General features: G+C 40.2%; 1 protein-coding gene across 1 annotated transcript; it reads right to left on the bottom strand.

Annotated features, from left to right (window-relative positions):
* Positions 1 to 3,069: 3,069 nt before the first annotated feature.
* On the bottom strand, positions 3,070 to 22,037 carry LOC140928313 (pre-mRNA-splicing factor ATP-dependent RNA helicase DHX16-like). The gene is made up of 21 exons (XM_073378049.1): positions 21,359 to 22,037; positions 19,554 to 19,610; positions 18,262 to 18,633; positions 17,028 to 17,111; positions 16,529 to 16,576; positions 16,251 to 16,316; positions 16,004 to 16,072; positions 15,003 to 15,113; positions 14,058 to 14,111; positions 12,645 to 12,706; positions 12,152 to 12,293; positions 10,743 to 10,811; positions 9,735 to 9,986; positions 8,842 to 8,982; positions 7,847 to 7,960; positions 6,976 to 7,143; positions 6,361 to 6,428; positions 5,478 to 5,802; positions 4,476 to 4,553; positions 4,125 to 4,223; positions 3,070 to 3,934 (listed from the first exon to the last, which is right to left on the bottom strand). Exons 1-21 carry the CDS (start codon positions 21,932 to 21,934, stop codon positions 3,797 to 3,799), a joined length of 3,093 nt encoding a protein of 1,030 aa, XP_073234150.1. The 5' UTR covers positions 21,935 to 22,037; the 3' UTR covers positions 3,070 to 3,796.
* Positions 22,038 to 22,211: the final 174 nt, after the last annotated feature.

Below are 22,211 nucleotides of genomic sequence, written 5' to 3'. Positions count from 1 at the left end.
TCGATGGATAGAAAGAGTGGACACAGAGTGGCTATGAACTAAAGGTAAGGGAGCTTTTGGAATCAATATTTCGCGTGAACATGATTGTTTTTTTCTTAGCGTCGTAGATTCGAATTCGAACAATAAGGGCTCGAATCACATGTAATAATGCAAGAAATATCGACCTTCGTTATCTTAAAAGCTACTAGTACAGATAGACAAACAAGAAGACTTCATATCTTTAGGATTTTTGCATTTATTTGGCATCAGATAATACACTAATAATTCTAGTATATTCCGACCAAATGACCTCTGAAGCCCGAACCCACACATAGTGCCCTTGGGCTGCCTGTGATCCCACAAACAAAAATTTCCCGTATTCCGGATCCCATGAACAAAAATGTCCTGTATTCCCGATCCCAAAAGCAAAAATTTCCCGGATTGTGGAATCTGGATTACCTTGCATGTTGCGAAAAAGGGAGTGTACATCAGTCGTTTGATTCATTTATATCTTGTTCTTTATGTATAGTTGCCTTTGATGATCAAGAATGGGGTTGCTGTTGGTTATTGCTTTGATATTTACCACCGGAAACTTTGTTGAAGTCTCAGCTACCGACAAAACCATCTGTGACATGACGCCAAATAACAAAACTTGTAATCAGGATTCCTGCGACCAACCACCTTGCTCGCTCCAGTGCAACCAGTCGTATGATGGCTGCAACCAGAATTGCAATGCGACTACATGCAACACCTTGGCTTGTAGTTCCTCGGAGACCTGCGTACAGAGCTGCGATGGTGGCTACTGCAACGAGTTTAGGTGCAATGCTAAGGATTGCGTACAGTCCTGCATTAAGGGTGGAAATTGTACCACCATGAGATGCACAAACTCGATGCCTGGTAGCAGCTGTATGCATGGTGGAAATACGAAGGAGTTGTTCTGTGATTCTGAAAATTGCCAGCAAGACTGCTTTGACGATTGTAACATGACCTGTTCGTCCAGCGTAAAGACGTGCTCTCAAACTTGTCACCATGGAACCTGCTTCTACCGGTGTGATGCACAAACCTGCAGAGTTGACTGCCTTGGTGGCAATTGCCCGCAACTCAAGTCATCGACTACCCTAACCCCTGCCACCTCCAAGATCCCAAGTGTAGGCATCCGTTACCATGTGTCCATCTCGCTTGTTTCGGGATTATTGCTTGCAGTGGTTGTTTTTATGTGAATCATGACGTCTTTTTTATGTACAATCAGAATAATCGGCGACAAAATTTAATAGTTGAGACACTTTTCCCTAATGGGCCTCTCTGACGTTTTGCCAACTTAAAAGGGAAAAGTAAAGCTTTCCCTTATCCCCACCCCCTCCACAAATGGATTTGAGTGGGAGGGGTGTGGCCCATTTGAGGACACTAGAGAGATTTAGAGTCACGTTTACGGCACATGACAAACCTGAATTTGTACCACGTGACCAAGTTTTCCCTTTATTTGTCTGTACATGTTCTTAACTTCTACAAAAGTTATTGTTTTGGACTGGTTTTAGCTACTCGTTTTCTATTTTGAGAAATTCTCAACTTGAGTCTGTCGTTTACCGTAGACGTGACTCAAAATCTCTCTGGGTTAGGGAGGATTTTCACTGTCGCGTAATTTTTCCGTGCGTGCACACGTAAATTTTACGCGTGTAAATATAACAGAAGCAATGTATGAAAGGTCACACGTAAACGTAAAAGGTGCCGCGAGTTTCAACCTTTACGTGTATGCGCGACATACCACACTTTGCTTCTACTACGCGCGTAAAATTTGCTTTACGAGCGTGCGCACGGAAAAATTACGCGACATTGGAAATCCACCGTCCCCAAGTAGAGTTTTTGTTACAGCTTCTGCAAGATTAATGATTGTATTTTTTTTTCCAATTATTGAAAACGTATTTTAACCTTTCAAACATTGTAAAAGATGTTTGAGCTCAAGTCAGTCCCGGCGAGCATGCGCTCTATAAAACAACTACCAGCTGCTGCAGTGTTACTGAATATCCTTAACCTCGTCTTGTCTCTAAAATGAATTTTTCCAAACTTTCTTGCTAAATTTGGACTTACAAACTGATGCCGAGAACAAAAACGCGGAACAAAGGCCAGAACGGAAAGAATAGATACTGCATAAGACAAAAGTGTTGAACATCAGAAGTATTTAATAGTATAAGTCAGGTACTTTACAGACGAGGCTCAAACAAAATTAGAACGGAACACTTGAAGTGGCGCGTCGTAGGGAGCTCGACGGCAACGAGAACGGCAAAAAGCTAGCTTAGATTAGCAAAAACAACAACGTTGCGTGTGCATTACGCTTTTTTGTACATTTCCGTTTGCCGTCTTGAACGACTACAACGTGAAATTAATTTCACGTTTTGTCGAGGACGGAAGCACAAGACAAAAACTTTCTTTTTCTTTTCCTGGAGCCACGGTTTTAGCTAAAACCGTGGCCCCAAAGTCTTCTCACACCTTGCGTAAAAAATTTCACAGCTGCGCCTGTTCCTTTTCGTAAATCCGGTCAAACCTTCAATGTTTGCGACCATCATTATTTTTAGTCATATTATAGCTTAAATACAGGCGTTTAGTATTTGATTGTAAAACTCCCTGAAGAAGTCTACGTTTAGTAAGACGAAACGCGTACGAGAATAAACAAGTTTTACAGCAACAGTTCGCAGAGTGCTGCTCACTAGTTTCGTTTTAAAAATTTTAAAAAATTGGAGGTCGGTTGTGGCACGGGAAGATTTACTCGCGTCATGTCGCGCAGAATCCCCATCCGGTGTAGTTTTCGTGCCGGCGCAAATACTATCCCGTATAGAGTGAACACCTATCCGATATGTGACGAGATCGGCGCTGCGTAGCTTGGCAAAGAAACCACTTCAGAGATTGGCGCAGCGCAGCTTGGCACAGAATCCCCATCCGGTTTAGTTTTCGTGCCGGGGCAAATGCTATCTGGTATAGAACGAAACATAGCCTGACTTTCTATTCTCTTAAACGGAATGATACTAGAAAAATAGCACCGGCCAATTCGGGGCGCGTTTGGCTACGATAACTTCATCTCGTCACGAGACAGCTGAGTTGCCGTACATTTCTGTGAATTTTCTTACCATCAAACGTTTATTATATTTACATACAAGGACAAAGATTACCCATGTTCGGGTTATGATTATAGCTATGAGATGATTTTGTCACCACTCTACCACTTCTGTCCTCTTCCGGACCTCCCTCTCTACCCTAGAACCTCCTGTATAAACCACTGTGTCATCTGTCCGCTACGTTCAACAACAAAGGTCCAAATCGTGCCTTTTGAGTCTGTCTAAGTTGAGCGCGTTTTTTGTTTTTGATTGTTTTTTTGATTGTTTTTTTGTTTGTTTTTTAGTCGCCGAAAAGTAATCCTAACAATTAAGTTATCACGATTTATCGACTCGCCACCTACGACGTCACTTAAGCTTTACTTGATGCTTTCCTAAAGGCTAATGCAGTCTCTTTTCTGCTTGTTTCCACGACCAAAGTCAAAAGTCGGGCTAAACTGGAAACGGTCTGGGATTCCTTTGAGGACTGATATTTTTCTGAGATTGAAAGGTGCTAGAAAGTCATGGAAATTTTTGCATTTCCGAGTTTAAATCACACTGGACGTGTCTCTAGCCTGACGTAACAACTTCCAGGTTACAATTATTGGAAGACGAACTGTGTGCATGCCGGTGATATTACGTGTCACAGCAACTGGCAGTGCCAGTTGAGGAAACCACTCTGTCCTCCTTCTCTCTTTGACGTTAGGAGTTCTTTGTAACGTATTCAGCTATCATCACGTGGTGGACCGGACTTGTTCTTTCGTGACTCCTGTGCTTTTTGGCATCTTTTTACTGGAACTATCTTCAATTTCCTTGGCTTTATAGTAGTGAGGTGCTACCTCCAACAGCCACTTGTTCTCGATCTCAATAATCTAAAAACACAGAAACGTAAACAGGACAAATCAGGAACTCTGATCTTGACCTCGAAAAGTCGCCCCCCATTTACTTTCCTACTGGAATTTCCGCAAAATGAAACTGGCACTAACATAGTACAGTCCGTTAGAAACTACGCTTCAAGGTCGCAAAATCATGAAACTATTGACCTTACTCAAACGACCCTACCTGTCTCATAAATTCTTTGGTGGTAAACACGAGCTCGTGGTAGATCACCCATCTTGGCTGCTCTTGGAACAAGCTGCTGTTCGGGTGAATCTGGACTGTCTATAAAGCGAAATAAAAAAAGAAAAGAAAAGAAACAAAACATATATCATGAAATCATGAACTCGTATACATCTATCGTACGAAGCGTGATCTAAACAAACAAGCTACAAAAACTCGCTTATGTACAGAGGTCATAAGAATTTTTATTCTATAGACATCCCCCACCCCCTCCCCCCACCAATTAATTTATGCAAAATGTCAAGAGAGTAGAAAAGACTTTGTATTATGATGAATGGAGTTTAATCCACCAACCTGCTGATGTTTCACTGTCCTGTACTGGCCACTCCTACCCAGTCTTGCCGTATGGTAAAAGTATCCCGCGGTAATGGCCTGTAAACCAACAACAAGTAAGTCAGTGTAAAATCTCAGCGATAATGGAAGTCAACTCCTTTAATGGACAACCTTATAGGGGACATCAACGTTTACAAACATTGTTTTTGTTACTCGAACTTGTAACGAGTGAAAAAAACGAATCTTTTGTTTCAAGAACTAACGCGCTTCTGGTTGGCACATTAATATCACTAGGTGACTTCAGCGTGAGTATCGCTATAAGACGAACACCACCCTAAAGGCCGATACACACGAGGGATTTTGCTCCTGGAGCATGCTCCAGGGGCACGCTCCGGGAGCAAAGTTCCTCCGTGTGTACCAACGATTTCATGGGTATACTTCATCCTCGGGAGCAGAATTTCCATCCCGCAAAATGCTGCACGATATTTAACCGGTTAAATATTTGGGAGCAAACTCCAGGGGCAAATTGCGAGTGCCGCCGAGGACCAACTCTGGGTGCAGATAATTAAGTCCATCATCATATAAGAAGAGTGGATAAACGGTAGCCACTACCCGCCTAGACTAGCCTTTACTATTTCCATTTTGTAGGTAGCGAGGAAATTACAATGCTAGTGGGTAAAAACAAAATGACAAAAAAAGGCACTAGCAACATTTTTTACGAAACTGAAAGAGCCTGTTAAACAATGTTAAAGTTAACTCTCCTCAACATGTGACAATAGGCAGATTAAGCAAAAGAGAACGTCACGAGAGCAACGCTGGCGCGCAAGCGGCGCGCCCAGATTTAAAATTCGTATAAGCCAATAGCAGAGCAGAACATAAAGCACCGGAAGTCGCGTTCAGTCCTTACCATGCACTTCGCGTTATCATTTGACGTTTCGTGGTTACTGCTAAATCTGCCATATGTTTTAGCGCAGAAACGTTTCTATTTGTTAATATCTTAATCCGGCCAACGGAAGCAGTTACCTTTCTCATCGGCACTGAATCATTGGGATTAGAAGATATCTCAATTTCCACCCTCTCCATCAGTCCTTCCAGCTGCTCACGAACATCGCGGGCTCTCTTCATAGAACGATGCTGAATAAAGTTTTCATAACACCACTGAGTTGAGTAATCTGTCTCTGCCCACTGATCATAAACATTCAAAAGGGTCAGGTGGTCCCCGCCGGGACGGAAGAAATTCACACGCGCGTTGTCCGCGTGCACAACTTTGTCTTTAGGACGATAGAAGATGGCGTTGTTGACGGATAACATGGCGGTGATGGTGAGAATCTGCTCTACGCACTTGTATCTACAAATCAAATTGGAGGCAGATGTGTGAAGGAACTGCTTCTTAGGGTTTCCTAATACTTCATATTTCTTACCTAGAATACAATATCTTTTTCGGCATTTCTTTTGTAGGAAACTATATCACACACTCCAACAATATTTCGTCAACTACGCAAAACTTCGAACTGGGTTTGGCAAGCTCGACTACGCAACTTTATTCCAACCGACCCACTTCTTAATGTCTGGCACAGTGCTAAATAGGCATATCTTTGCGTTGGAAGAAAATGCACAACTCATCAAACGCAGGAAGGTCTGGAACGTGTCTCGCGAGACTCACGACTTTAGAGCGAAAATTTTACCCCCGGCGCTTCGTACCTCGAGCCTCACTGAGAGCAATTTTGTGGAAAAAAAAATCATTTAATAAATAAATACTGTTTTTCATTCTATGTTTTTCGAAACGTTTTCGTGATGTATGCTTGATATACTCTTTATTGAAAAGTTCAGATTAAACAGCTTATTCTGCCTTCAGGAAAAGAAAAAAAAGGGGGGGAATTTGTCAAAAGTACTTTCTTTTGCGTACTTTTCAGACGCTATCAGCATTTTTGACATCATTGGTTCCACAGGAAACTCTGCCATGCGACGACCGAGCTGCAAAGAAAGAAAACGGTAAATGATTATTAAAAACCACACAATTTGCTTTACACGTATGCACGAAATGCCGCCCTGATGGATCTTCTGTCACCATATGCACAAAAAATTGCTTTGAAATTAACAACCTGATCACCAGCTAAGCTGTTAATCTGAAAAGCAGTGAAAATCCTTCACGACTGCAGGGAAAATTGAATCACTCTTTTTTTTCTGAGTAGATCATTCTACTATTCGCCACTTTAGAAATGAGATGGGAACTCGAGCCGAACTGCGTCCCGCAATTCTTTCTGGGATAGTTACTGCGGACGCGCCGATCAGCTATTGGCCATTTTTTTCCGTCCATGGCAACAGTCCCAGAATTCACTGCGAAAGTTAACTCGACCCAGTCTCCCTCTCGTTTCTTAAGTGGCAAATGCTTCTTAGTCCTGATGACGTTTTCATTTCTATGTTTAAGATATCCGTCTGTGTCACTTTGTCCATTTCTTAAACAAGAGTGATGGTCTTAATAACAGTTTCGAACACCTAAGAAAAGTGGTTTATTGCTTACCTTGGTAAGTTCTCCGTGATGATTCAGTGCCCCCAATGCATAGAGCTGTTCAAGGGCAATAATCAAAGTTTCCGCTGGAGGGGGATCCATGAAATCGAAATGAATCAAATCGTTGATACCCAGACTCTTGAGAAGAAGAACCACGTTCCCTAAATTTGTTCTTTGGATCTACAGAAGACAAAATGAAATGAAATATAAAACTTTTTGAAGACCACTATCGGATAATAGTTCTTGGAATCACGGTAGACGAACTACAAAGCATATAGAGCTTCATGCAAATATTATTTAGCCATGTGTTCAGTATTAAAAACACTGGCTGCATCTTCGTAGGAGAACGGGTGAACGTGACGATATTGGGAGCTAAGTTTGGCCAAAGCAATGGAGGAAGTGGTTCTACTGGAGAAGGGAGGGGGGCGGGGGGTGGTTTGGAAAAGAAAGGGAAGAATGTTTTACCCTCCCCCAACCTTCCCCCGCCAAAAGCCTATCCCTCAAGCCTTGATCGAAGACTAGGTGGCCCCCATCTTTTATGACCAGCTCGTTATTTGGTTGTGTAATGTAGTTACTTCCTTTGGAGTATAACTCGAGTGAGAGTGTGTGTCTGATGGTGGGAGAGAGCCTTCCGCACGTTGAAGTTGCAAGCAGCAAACAACAGACAAAATCCACGACAAACGGCGGAAGAATTCCGTGTTAATCTCTGTCTTTCACATTTTTCGAAAACAAAGAACAAAAACAACACAACACACACAAAAAAATCTATACTCTCTAATCACATTGCGCCATGCGTTCGCTACTCTTGCGCTTGTCACAAAGGCTACAACATAGATTTGCCACCACACTGGTTTAAAAAAGCGGAGGAGTAAATCGTAGTTACCTCAGGAATAGTGTTGTCTTCCAGCTCGTTCTTGTACGCCCACGCTGTGTACATCCTAAAACATTTGCCTGCTGCCACGCGACCAGCACGTCCTGCACGCTGATTGGCTGATGCCTGAGGAGACGAACATTCCACACTGGACATAAATCAACCAGAACATTTTTCAAATATGGGTAAAAGGTAAAGGCGTTTCTAAGTCGTGACCTTATACCGGTGGTTGGAGCAAGGATCACCTAAAAGCACTGTGCTACTACCCCCGGATAGCATGCTGGTCAATCGCCTAGTTACCCCTAGCAGATATGCCGGGGGAACTCCCATATAAAAGTGACGTAAATGCTCGTCGTCTCGCTTTGGGGTATAAATTGCAGATTTTGGTCTCACTTAGGGTTTTTGGGATGGAAAGTCACTATAATTGCCCATTCAGGTATCGCTTAGTACTGTACATCAAGAAATTCACAAAAACTGCCCTGACCTTGACCTCACAGAAATCTCCCTTAGGGGTCAGTATAAGCTTGAGCCACACCCACATTGGTCTTCCTTAGGGGTTTAATTTGAATTTTCCGACGAGCGTTTAAAATCCGGGGCTATAGATCCGAAGTTAGAGGTCTTAACCTCTCGGCCATCATGCTTCCACAAAACTGATTACACAAGACATAATTTGCAAAGTTGTAGGTTACCTCACTGCCTCGCTTTGTTGAAAACTCCTTCTTTGAAGTTATTTTATCGTATGGCGCTTTAGGGCCAAGGGGATGTAGTGGCAATATGCCCCTACAAAACTAACAGGCAAGTGCGGTCAATATTTATAGTAACTTTTAGTTTATATTCTTAATGCCTATTGATTGCAGTATAAGTTGACTCCTTGACTTGCTTGCTCGTGTTGTGATTTAAAAGCAAGATTCCACTGGCCTGTTTCGCGACTCGAGCATCCTATGGTTGCGTTCACAAATTATTTCAAGAGATCAAAATACACGAGACTGTTTCACAGGAGATCTTACTTTAGAGATGGGTGTGACCAATAGTGATTCCATTCCTGTGCGAGGGTTGTAACTCTTCTGTTTACAAAACCCTGGATCAATTACGTAGATGATGCCATCAATAGTCAAAGAGGTCTCCGCAATATTAGTGGCAAGTACAACCTGATAAAAGGAAACGCAAAGCACTCTAGAAACCAACTTGAAAGATTTAACAAGGAATTATACAAATTTAAAGGCTAAATAGGTATTCCCGTCCTACGAAGGCATTCTTTTGTTTCATCACACGCTCCCCCCCAACCCCTCCTCCCTCGTCAGTATGAGGCGGACTGCGTGACAAGCCAAAAGCAAATTTATTTAGGAGCCTAAATGGTAACCTTCCTACTCTGCAAGCGTTCTTTTGGCCCATCAACTGTTACTCGCCCCTGTTGATGATTTGAGGTGGACTGCGTGACGAAACAAACGCATGTCTGTATTAGAGGATACAGTGTAAATGGTCACGAGTAATTTGTTAATTTGTTTCCTTGTTTTTGGAACGCTGAATCATCGTAAAGTAGGATTTAGCTCATACACCTATCCAATTTGTTTCGGTTACTTTGCATGTTATTGCATAAATTTTCAATACCAGTAAAACTGAAATATCTAACATAAACATCTCACACAGCTCTCCGGAAAACAGTGGAGAAACGGGCCGAAGGAATTAACATGATTAAGACGCGTAAGGCAACCTCAGCTTTTAAACATTTCCTCAGATTGACAGGGTGTTTTTAAAATTGTCAAAATAATAGTTTGTATTTCGATCCTTTGCTCCTCGTTTTTTTCTTTTGCCAACTCACTTAAAATAATGACGTCAACTTGTCTCTACTAAATTGTGTATTTGCTTTACTCCAGGAAACCGGCCACACACTTTGTCTAACCTTTCTGGCCCCAGGAGGGGTGGGCTCAAATATCTTGGCTTGCAAATCCGACGGCAGGTTGGCATAGATGGGCAAAATGATGAGCTCATTGATCTTGGATCCCAGCTTGCGTGTCCTCTCCTGCAATAGCTCCTGAGAAGCTTCGATTTCTTCTTGGCCAGTTAAAAACACCAGGATGTCACCCGGTGGCTGGGTCACGTGAATTTGTAGCACAGTTACCACAGCAGCTTCCAAGTAATCAGCTTCAGGAGCCTGGGGAAAGTTCAGTTAAGAAGTTGTTAACAAGCTAGTCACCATAACCACCAAAATCTCCGAGTAGTTTGGAATATTGTTGAGAGAATAAAACGGCTAAAAACTGGTGGACATAAGGCCAGAAAAAGGTACACTCAAGGAAAAATTTCATAGCCCTGTCTGATGATGTCTGTACGCTCTCATCTGAAAGTTTGAAAAAGTTTGCCACGGTTACTACATGTTAAGGTGTTTTTAGATAATTAGATATCTAATTGTGCCATTGTCGACTTTCACATCGTGGGGGACTGGGTACTAGTTTGTGTGTTATAGGATTATCAACACTAGACCAAAATCGCCAGAAAGAGCAAACCGAGCTTCACAAAATTCCAAGCTTGGTATCAATTGGGCCAATATTGACCAAGATAGAGCCAGAATGGGTGACCCAATCAGAAACGAAATGGTAACACATTTCTCTGCTTGCAGAGGAGGGTATTGTGTCCTTGGGTCTATCTACACAGTTGTAGGGGAAGAACTTGAAATTTTTGTATTTGCACCGATTGTGGTAAAAGTACCGTAACAATCATTGATCCAGTAAACAACAAATTCTAAACTAGGCTCGTGAAAAATATAATGCTGACATTATATGAACAGGAAGGTACAGGGCTTTCATTTCGCAAACGTGAGCTACTCCATCTCGCTACAGTAGCCAATCTACCCTACAACTCAGCTGATAAAACCATCTCTTGGTTTGTGGAAAAAATACATTTTGCGACTCACTTTAGTGTAGTAGATGTTCACGGGGAATCTTCGGCCGGGAATTCTAAAGATGGGCGCGTCGTCAAAAAACTGAAAGTCAAAGAAAATGAAACAACTCAGAGGGATTCGACAGTTTTTACACTTCTCTGGTCATAGGATCGCGATATGTGTGGGTACATGTACATGTAGCGCGTTCCACTAAAGCTTTGTGTTAGTACTGTGTATCAGGTGCTTTGTGTTACTATTGCGTAGCAAGCGCTTGGAAGTAATGGGCGTAAGAGAGAACGGGTGCAGCGCCCATTACCTCCAAGCGCCTGCTAAGCAGGCTATGTAAATCCCTTTAGGACTATTGTGCGACCAATACATGCTACCACAATTTTGAAAGTAAAGGTGTGGCTTCTATAAAGGGAAATATGTCGCACCATTGGCGGTGGAATAAAGCACAAAAATGACGTTTTATACGAAATAACAAAAGCTTTCCATGGGAACGTCGCGTTGTTAAGGACACTCCAAGCTTCAAAAACCTAACTGCAAATCAAACTTCAATATATTGCTAGTTTGCATGTAACGATGATGTTTCGGGAAAATCATGTTCAAGTGTATTTCTTCAAGGTTGAGAATTGGTAGTCAGGCAGTTGAAAAGACCATCGAGCCACCTTAACTCTGATCACTGCCAGAGTGAATGACGGAGTCTCGTTAGGTGATGTTACACGGGACGATTCGCAACGACGATTGTTAGCACAACACAGCGTTGAAAAGTTGGGAAAATGTTGCAACCATTCGAAACAATGTCGTAACAATGTTGAAATGATGTGTTGCGTTAAAAATCGCCGTTGCAAATCGTCCTGTGTAACATCACCTGTGACTAGTAAGGTGGTTCTAACTTTTGAGTCTATGCGTCTGTGGGCAAAATTCTACGGTATTACCATTCATATGAAACCTCTTTCAAAGAACTTTCAAATGGTACTATTTGTTTTTCGGCATTTTACACAGTAAAAATTTAGAACGTCTGTTAAATTTGACTTTGATTACCGTTATACTTTGCTTTTCATAAACACGCAAATTCTGAAGTTCAAAAGCCAACTGACGTTTGCGTTTTTTGCTGCCATCAATCACCTTAGCGAACCTCTTAGGAAACAAAAGTTTACTTCACCGAGTTCAGTTTAAGGCCTCGCTAGAACAGTTTTATATTTTCAATTATGCTGCTGAAGGACAACAGGAACAGGTCATGGTTTGTGATTTGTGTGATTGGTGAATTTCGATCCATTATGTGTGTTTCTGTGTTAAAGGTTCGTTGCTTGTGATCGTAATTATGATTGATGGCAGCGAAAAACGTAATTGCGAAGGCGGCTTTTGAACTTCAGAGTTCGCGTGTTTTTGAAAAGCGCAGCAAGCGAGGAAAAGGTTTAAGAAAACGCTCGAGACCTTACCTGGGAGAACTTGTCTGCATCTAACGTCGCACTGGATATCAGAAGCTTCAGATCTGATCTAAAGCGGGAAATGTCCTTCACTAAACCAAATAACACGTCAGTGTGCAGTGTTCGTTCATGTGCTTCATCGATGATAAGAACACTGAAAAACAAGAAATTTTTAATTGGGTCCAAAGATAAACGTAATCAATCAGCCACAAACAACATATACGACAAAAACTAGTAGCAACAAACTGAGGCTAAAGCCTACAGCTCTATGTTTTCTTAAACTACGCACCCTTCACCATTATATAAGAATCGGCAACGATAGCCTCGCAAAAATTCAGTTCTCAGACTTTAAGATATACTGTCCAAACATTGTATAAACGGAACACTGACTTGGAATGTGGCAAGCAGTGCAAGTTTTAACTCTATGCAGGAACTGCAATCGATGATATTTGGGGCAAAAACAAGCCTTTCCTTCTGAAGACATTGAAGAGTTTGTTAAACGTACCTGTAGCCTGCAAGATCAGGTTCACCCAAGAACTCACGCAAAAGCATTCCATCCGTCATGTACTGTAAACGAGGAGGGAAGAACCGTCAACTTATCTCACAATAAGGTTCAAGCAACGCATTCAAGTCGAGAAAGAGAAAGAAAACGTCGTCATATGTTTCTGACCTCCATGCGATACAAAAGTCGCATAAATAAATTTCACCTCGTGTTTGTGCAGCGACGGAAAGACTGAGAAAAGGAGCAAAACGTTTGAGTGCACGTGTTATGCACGTGACAAGTTGCTGCCTTGCCAGTACGCTTAGACCCCATTTACATAGGGTTATTTACATAGGGATACGTTTCTGGGAAACTGCCCACCTTCTCCTCCCCTAGGCCAACATTTTGCCCAAAGTGGGAAGTAAGTGTTAAAGCTGGCTTAGGGGAGGGGTAGGTGGGTAATTTCCCAAAAACGTTTAATAATCCAAGAAAACCTGCACTGGGTAGAAGGGTCACCCTCCCAGACCACTTTGCTCGAGCCAACAGCGCTCGCGCATGCTCAGTTGTGCAAGCCAAGGTGTTTATAATGAAGAAACGATGGACCGACTAAAGCTGTAGGAGGGTGACCCTATATGTACATCGGCTAAGCGGGTCACCGTTTTAGGCAAGCCAACTTTTGGTTTCTCATGTAAACGGTTCGCCACGTTTCGTAAGGGAATACCGTGTGGCAAGAAATTTTTGCGGGAGTAACAGTTTATTTTTGCGGACTGGCGATTTTTGGTGTTTTGCGGGAACTAACTTTTGCGATTAGAACAGATTGGTTTTTCTTGCGGGGAATCAATTTATGCAATTTTTAGAAAGTACCCAGTACCTGGCATTGTATTATTTTCGCTTTTATTGAGTAAGTCCAATAGAAAAACATATTTTCAAGCAATAAGCCAGTATTTCGTTGTTCCTGAATGAACGAGACAAGTTGTGATTGAACAGACACGATTTCTTAGTACTGTATTTTTGTGTAGAGAATTTAAGTTAGGGAATATTTACTCTGGAGTAAATTTTTGCGGGAAAAATGTTTGCGGTAATTTTTATTTGCGGGAACTTTTTTTTGCGGATCGCAAGAAAAACCACCAAAAAGGCAAAAAGTAGAACCCGCAAAAATTTCGTGCCACACGGTATATGAAAAGCTGGCTCACCCAGGGTAGCTCGGGTAGGCGGGTGACCCTGCCAACCGAGACAACTTTTCTCCAATATCAATGGGGCTTTATAGTCTGCCTCGCAGCCGTTTTTTGGAATATCACGCAACGTTGGGAGAAACGTTGCGTGACATTCCAAAAAAACGGCTGCGAAGGAGACTACTGGGCTTTAGTGGTTTTTTTCGTCGCCTTAGTGGCTACTTATGCTCCCCTTTACCTAGGTACAGGGTGGTTAATGTCTCACCTTTATTATCGTACGCTCTGAGCAACAATCCTCGAATCGTATACTGTACCCAACCTGAGGATACACACATGAATAACATAATATCACTTATTAGTAAAATCCAGCTAGTGGTCTATTATCAATGCTGCGTTCTGATTGGTTGAGCTACTTTTGGGCTATAGCCCACTGGGAGCGAAAAGCGCAGGCTTTTTGGCGGCAAAAAGGGATTAAAGTCTAGATTTAACTACCTAAAAGTTTTTTTATTCTCGATATTTTTTACCAACTAGTTGGATGTTACTAAAACAACTATTCCTCTCGCCCTCATGGCCTCTGAGTCAATAGCCCATTCGGCCTTTGGCCTCATGGGCTATTGACTTAGAGCCCATTCGGGCTCGAGGAGTAATTGTTAATTATGCACTGTACAGAGTATTTACTACCTGTCTTCTCATTAATTTTTGCTAAGATCCTACAGTTAATTGTGGAAATCAGCGCATCTTACAGATTTCTGAGGTAGTTATGTACTAGCAGATAACTGACTAATCTGTTGACTGCACTGCAGGGCATAATTCCCGACAGGAATGTCAGTCCGAAGCAAAGTAATAAAGAAAATAGGTATTAATAATTTTATTATAAGTTTATCAATGTAAAGAGAGTAAGGCTTCAAGAAATTTGATGGCAACAGGATACAGTTCATTAAAACATCAATAGTAACAACAACTGAACATCTTGCTCTCAGGATAGATAGCACAGACACATTTTTCCGCATTAAATATATTTTGCAAATACGGTGTAATTAATAATTTTTGAATAATAATTATTGAAGTGTTGAAATACAGGTAAAAGTTTGAATCACCTTCTTATACATGTACATTTATATCCGCATATTTGATATGTATTGCTAAAGAACAACTGATACTTGATGGTGCAGATTAGCACATTTATAGGTTTAATTTTTTCAGCACTCACCTCATTTCCTAGTTTTGTCCCCATCTCTTCTGACACTCTTGCCGCTACACTCATTGCTGCGACTCGCCGAGGCTGTGTGCAGCCAATTTTCATCTTGTTTTTTGTGAAACCCTAAAAATTTATGAAATATAAATCAACAAAATGCAACGTCTTATTAAGTTTAACTTAACCCTTTAAGTCCCAATAGTGACCAACAGCAATTTTCTCCTAACGATATCCATACATTGTCATGAGATGAGGTTATGAGAATTAATAAAATGATCACCTAAAAGAAAATACTTTGATCTTATATCAAATTCTCTTAACTAATTGTTAAAGGAAATGTATAGAGATCAGTTTGGAGAATTTGTATGTGGATACATCAGAGGGACAAAACAGAAACCCTATATGGACAGTTGCACACCCCCCTGTAGGCCGTACAAGCGCTGATCATGCGACAACAACTTTAAACGACGTTTTGAACTTAGAGATCCACAACATTTACACATTCCTTTGAACTTAGAAATTCAAAAAATCTTTACATGCTGTGTCAAAGTCTTTTCACTTAAGCTGAAATTTTCAGCAAGAAAAATCAGTATTTTAATGCAATCGTTTTTGCAAAACCAGAACTGAGATGAGTGCGTAACTTTGATAGCCACATTTTGGGATCTAAGACTTTATCTTTTAATCAGTGCCAGTAATAAAGAATTTTTTTATTTTTCTTCAAAAAAGATATTTTGTAAGAGGAATAGAAAACCGTTTGCTGTTTTTGCATAGCCTTATACAAACAATCCAGGGGTTGGGAGAATGCTCACAAGTTAAGCAAACACTCAACTTTGTCTCGAGTTGGCCTGAAAGACTCAAAAACTCCACACACCATATTGCATTACAGGCTATGCAAACACAGAAAACATTTTCTATTGCTCCATAATATGTAATTAACAAACCATAACATTAAAAGTTTCTGGAATATTGCATGAGGGTTCAAAAATGTAATTATAAATTAAGTGCAGTGTACATACCGCTTCATGCAGGTATTGCGGAATCTGAGTGGTTTTTCCAGATCCAGTTTCTCCCTCAATTATTATCACCTACAAAGTAGTATTGATAGTAACTGTTTATTACAGCATAAACAGTCAATAAGTATGACAAGTACAGTGTATCATACAGGTTCTAAAGTCTTAGACTGCCCATTATTCCGCATGCATTCAAAGGGTTGACAGTCTTAAATGACTGTCAGTAAAATCTCCCATGACCAGTAATCAGTACCTGATGGTCTCTTATTGCTTGGATGAGATCATCTTTGTAAGGATAAACTGGTAAGCTCTTCTTTGTCTATAAAAAAGCAACAAATAATATTGTATTGAAAGAAACAACGTTAATACTGGAGTAAATATTGCCTATAGTAACAGATCTCCAATCAGCTCACTTCATGCAGTCAAACATACACATGTACATGCATCTGGTACCAATAACAACGAAGACATTATTCAGTATGTACAATTTAATGTTTTGGTTTTGCATGAGCCTCACATGCGACAACTTACCTCTTCAATTGTCAACCTCTTCTTCTGATACTCATTCATCTCTGGTTCCTGCAAAGAAGAACAAAAAATCTTTTTATCACAGTGTTGAATGAGAAAATGAGAAGAAGATAGAAGCAACAAACTGTAACAGCTGCAGACCTTTGCAAAATGAGCAAAACAATATAATGAAAAAAAAAACATATCCAGAAAAACATTGTAGAGAAAAATGGAAGTGGCAATATGCAACAGATCAAAGGACATTCAATACAACTTGAAAGCCATACGCAAGGTTGTCATAAGGTGGGGAAATGGAAAACATGTTAATTTGTTACTCTATAAAATGTAACTGACAAGCAAGCTCTGATCCTGGGATTTCTTGGGGCAGGGTCCCCAGGAGAGCTTGCTCCCTGGCTACAGCTGTATATGAAAATTAATAAAGAATGATACAAAAGCATGTCTGAATGCTTGGAGTATCACAGTCATAAGAGCTCATAATGTTACATCTAAGAAGTCAAAATACCTGCTTTTCCTTAGTTCCTGGGATTTGTTCAGCCATTACAAAATTTATTTGGTCCTCATCAACAACTAGGTCATAGTCTTTACTCTAAAATGCAGTTTGAAAAAGAAATAAAATACATTTAAATTTATGTCAATAATAATTATTTACCATGATAAATAATAATAGCGAAGCTCTCACGAATGCGAAGTGGGAGCAGCAGATTTTGTTACCTACACATATGCGTCCTGCATCCTTCTTCCCTGAGACATAAAAATCCCCAAAGACGCAAAATAATTCAAAGCATGCATCTTGTAGGACCCAAACATCCATCAAATTGATCAATCTGAACATGTGTTTTTGTAGCAATATCCTGTTCCTGTAATTTCTGTAGCAGTTACATGTATTATTGCTGTTGTTTAACAATGCATATTTGTTTTAGCCTTTATAGAAGAACTATATTTTAAGTTCAGTATAATGTAATACAGGGTTTGGGAGTCTGTCTTCAGATTAACTGTCTGGTTACATAAAGACCCAAGCATTTTCAATTTCGGACTCTTTTTTTTTTTTTTAACTGGGACTCATGATTTTTCACAAGATTAGTCCAAGGACACACCATAACTATTTGTAACAAAATCACTGTATCTACAAATGTATGAATCCGAGAAATTTCGGCAGTTATTTGTAGTCACTTTCACTTGACCATACAACTGTCCATCCACCCACCCATCAGTCTGCACCACAGGCATACAAATGTAAGGAAACTCTATCAACACGTATGGCAACTTTATGCAACTCAAGGGTTTTTTTGGCAGGAAATCACATGGCCACCTGCTTTGTGTGAAGCAGAGACAACTAAAGAGTCAATAAAAACAAAACAGAAAGTGGAAATTGTTTCTGTATCCATGTTGTATAAAATATTAAGCTTAGATTAACTGTCATGTACAACAATCAAGCCACAAAAAGGTAAAAAGAAGCAGAAAGCAGACCATCCCTTTCTTTTCCTGTTATTCTACCTTTTTCCACTTACTAGCTCACAGTCAACTACCTCATTACTACTGTATGAAAGGACGCAGGGATGGAAGGAAGCTTAGTACATTGTATCTTTGGAAATAAGACAACGCACCACAAAGCAGAGGAAATGCTCATCTGAACATGTATTTCACTCCATAAATCATTATTTTTTATACCATCAGTTTCATACTCATGCCCCCTACCCTTCCACTCAGCTTGCTTTTAGACTGTACTATGATCATACCTTGCTCTTTTGCTTTGCATCTTTTGCACCAAACTTCATGACAGCATAACCAAGCTTATCTTCTTCCCACTTCTTTTGCTCATAATTAGGTCCCAACTCTTCCACTGTTGTGTCGTCATACTTGGCTGGTTTCTTATTCTCCTGGGGCATCTCATACCTCTGTACTTTCTCTAGTTCTCCAGCTTTAGCATGTTCCACTGCCAAGCTGTAAACCTTCTTCTTGTATTCTCTGTCTCGCTTCTCCCTTTTGCTGAGCTGGGCATCTTCAAACAGATACTCATCATCAAGGATGTCTTCTTGCAGCATTTCAAGCTGGTCAACTCTTCGTTTCTTGACATAATCTCTGCGAGACTTTTTCCTAAGATCAGGAATCTGGCAAAAAAAAATTAACAAAAGTAAATGAAGACTTCACTTCCTAACTTTGTTCTAAAATAACACTTATAACAAAAAAGCAAGAAAGCAGTTTCTTCTTTTTTTTTTTAAAGCAATTTGTGATTAAGACTATTTTATGCTTATAACATAAACTATTCTGTAACTGTGAAAGCGGGCTGAAAACTGCATCCTTCTTATTATCTATTTTTTTTAAAATTTGGGGAATTTCTTTATTGAAGGAATTTCTTTATTGAAGGTTCATCAAATTCTCAATGGCCTTGCTTCCTCCGATTTTCAAATACCTGTCCCTTCAACCCACTTTCTGTGTCAAGACATTATTACATGTAGCCTGCGTCACAAACCGATGTAAATTAACCCCATTAGTCACTTATGTCCAGGTCAGTAACGTCTGCAAGGTAGTGCCAAGACCCTTGTCCTGGGCTCCTAACGGACTCAATGAATTACCGGAAATGTGTTTCAAATTTTGTTTCATTCTGATTGACAAACCAACAATGGCTTCTTTTGAAAGGCCAATAATAGCGTGTACTCAAATCCTGGTACACAGCTGAGAGCCAAGAACAAGGATTTTGGCGCTGTGTCGCAGACGGACTCTACCAGAGTTTAGTTTTGTCTGTAACGCACGCTATATTATGCTTAGGTAAAAGAAACACTCTCTTTCCTAGTGATCGAAAATTATTGTAAATTGACACCTACTACACTCCTTTCTAATATTTCCCTAGTAGTGCTTAAAAAGAAATGTGAAAATGACCCAAGCTTTTATTGTTATATTTATTAATTTAATACCTTACTGCTGTGTATATGTAACAAAATGAGGCTACAAAAAGCTCAATGCAGTGCCATCCCAGATATTTCCAAATTTTACACATGTTTACTGAACAGAAAGAGGTTCTTTTGCTCACCATTTTCTTCCTGTCTTCTTCATCCATTTTAAGCCTTTTTGCTGCCTCTTCAAATGCCTGTTAGTGCAAAAATATAATAATATACAGGTATTTACATGTACAATGGCTGTCACCAAGCAAACCACTCATCATTAAGCTTCAACATGGATACATTATTTTATAAGCCTTACAAATCATATAAATTCTTTACATCAATGATTACTTTTTTGTATACGTTGTGGTTAAATTTTTATGTCAGGTAATTTTTGTTTTTCTTTTGTTTTGGGTATGGTTATTTATACTCATAAAGCTGAAACAAAGGGAAAATAAAAATTACCTGAGATAAAAAAATAAACTACAACGTATACATCTACATATATAAGTAAGCTTTTTGAAGCGTACAGAGCGAGACACTGGAGATATAATTTTTTTGGACCGTGGCCAAGAAGCCAGAGAAAAGTGTCAGTGGATGCTACACCACGGAATACTGCGAATGGCCCTGAATATGCACTGGCATCAATATATGAACAACCAGGAATTATACGGAAGCTTCCCAAGAGTCAGTGAAACAATTTGTGAGAGAGCATTAGGATTAGCTGGCCATTCTACATGTCACAATGAAGAGACACCTTTAAAAGTGCTGCTTCGGGAACCCCAAAAGTGCTGCTTGACAGCCCCAACATGGTCACCCAAATCAAGGTAGACCAAGAACTACATAATTATATTGACACACCACCAAGGCTGACACTGGACTGGACAATACCGAAGAAACAACAAATTTAATGGCAGCTTGATCAGGTCATGTGGAAAGATTTTGTTAGGATGGCTCAGGATGATTCCCAGCCTAAGTAAGTAAGTAACTAACTAACTAAGTAAGGCAAACATGGGTGCTTCTTATGGCAGTTATAACTTGATAAGTAAGTACGTAACTTTATTTCATAAAATTGTCGATGATGTGGGATGTGGTCGCCCAGTCTCAGTGCGATAAAAAATCAGAAATTGTGTGATATTTTCAGGGTAGATTGTGCGATAAGATAGGACTATTATCTGGTAAATTATGCGATTTTTTCAGGGCTAAATTGTTTTACCAGGTTTCAAAGGAGAAAAACCACTTTAATGTTGTTTAACGGGCAATCAGAATGTAAAGGAATAATAAAACATCTATTTTAAAATAAAATAGTTAAATTTGTCCGACTATTTTGACACGGAAAAGAAAATGAACACTTGCTTAATATTACATGACGCTGTTACACCGGTGACCACACTGCCTGTCTCTAAAATCAAAATGGCTGCCCAGATATTGCGATTGAAGGTTTCAGATGTCTTGCAAGGCTTTGTTAAGTGGTAAATCACTTTAAATAACCTTAAGATTGGGAAAATGTTTCATTAAAGTTAGAATTCATTGTCTACTTTACTTGAATTTAGCATTTTTTTAGAACTTATTTGATTTTCCTCAAATTGTGCAATCGGATGCGATTTGAGGTCAATTGTGTGCGAAATTGCACCATCGCGTAATATCAGATGGCCTGATAAAATGCTCAACCACTTTGATCTTACAAAGGCTGTATATCAAGTCTTCTGTGTCAAACGTACAAAAGAGGTTATACCCTGTACAATGTACGTACTCAGTTTTCCCTGAGTAAGTAAATTCTAAAAAATTAAACTTTCATATGTAAGCTAACTAAATACAATATTATTTGTTTAAGTAGTCTCATACTTCACCAAAAATACCCAACCGGCCTGTACCAAGCATCAGATTCTATCAAGTAAACACAATTAACAGTCTTCTGGGTTTCTACTTAATAAAAGTTCCATTGTATCCATACCTTTTTGTCAGATCTTTCCAAAATATTCCTTGTTTTTTCCTTGTCCCGTTTCTTTAACCTATCAGCAAATGCATCTCTCTCTTCCAAGTCTACCTTTCTCTCTTCTTCCTCCTTTTCCCACTCATCTACATCAGATTCATCGCTCTTTTCCTTTGAGGCAGTATTAACTATGGAGGGTTCCTCATCCGAACTAGAAGACTCTGTTTTCCTTCGCAAATGCTTTCTTTTTCGATCTTTCTTTGATTCCTTAGCTTTGTTGAGCAGCTCTTCGTCGTCGTCATCATCAGATACGAGAGTGTATTTCATGTATTTCTCTCTCTGCTCAATAAGAGCTCGTTCCCTTGCCCTGTATGGGTGTTCAGTAGGTTGGCTTTTGTGAGGCAATTTTCCCCAGAGTTCAGAGGCAAATGATGCCATCTTATCATCGCCACTAAAGCCTTCAGATACTCGCTGTACAAGGGAATCTGGACTGGTGGCGTTTTTCGCCAGCTCGATGAGATATTCAACAGTATGCTTATCCGAAAATCCAAGAACATCGTGAAGTTTGTCAGACACCCACGTCGTTAACTCCGCCATCTTATTGCTTTCTAAGGAAGGGCACGTGAAAACATCTTTACAAATACCCTGTGGATCTTTTTCTGTAAACAAAACGATAGCAAGTTTCTCACAGTGCCTTCAAAGCTTACAATGGAGTTGTTTTCACGGAGTACGTTCTGTATGTCGTTGTCGTACATCGTCTATCATCGTCGGCCATGTTGATTTGTAGTCGGCCCGAGGTGATTCCTGGGATGTTTTAACCGCTGCTTGATATTGCGGGCGCTATGTTGCGTGACTTGTGTTGTGTGTCCCCCGT

The sequence above is a fragment of the Porites lutea genome, chromosome 2, assembly GCF_958299795.1.
Source record: "Porites lutea chromosome 2, jaPorLute2.1, whole genome shotgun sequence".
NCBI lineage: Eukaryota > Metazoa > Cnidaria > Anthozoa > Scleractinia > Poritidae > Porites > Porites lutea.
Note: the sequence above shows the minus strand (reverse complement) of the source record. Positions and strands in the feature narration are given on the sequence as shown.

Coding starts and splice junctions, on each gene's coding strand:
- LOC140928313 (XM_073378049.1), bottom strand. CDS start 21,934: ATGGCGGAGTTAACGACGTGGGTGTCTGACAAACTTCACGATGTTCTT. Junction 7,144..7,846: donor AAGACAACACTATTCCTGAG/GTAACTACGATT, acceptor TGTCTTCTGTAG/ATCCAAAGAACAAATTTAGG. Junction 6,429..6,975: donor ATCACGGAGAACTTACCAAG/GTAAGCAATAAA, acceptor CTTTCTTTGCAG/CTCGGTCGTCGCATGGCAGA.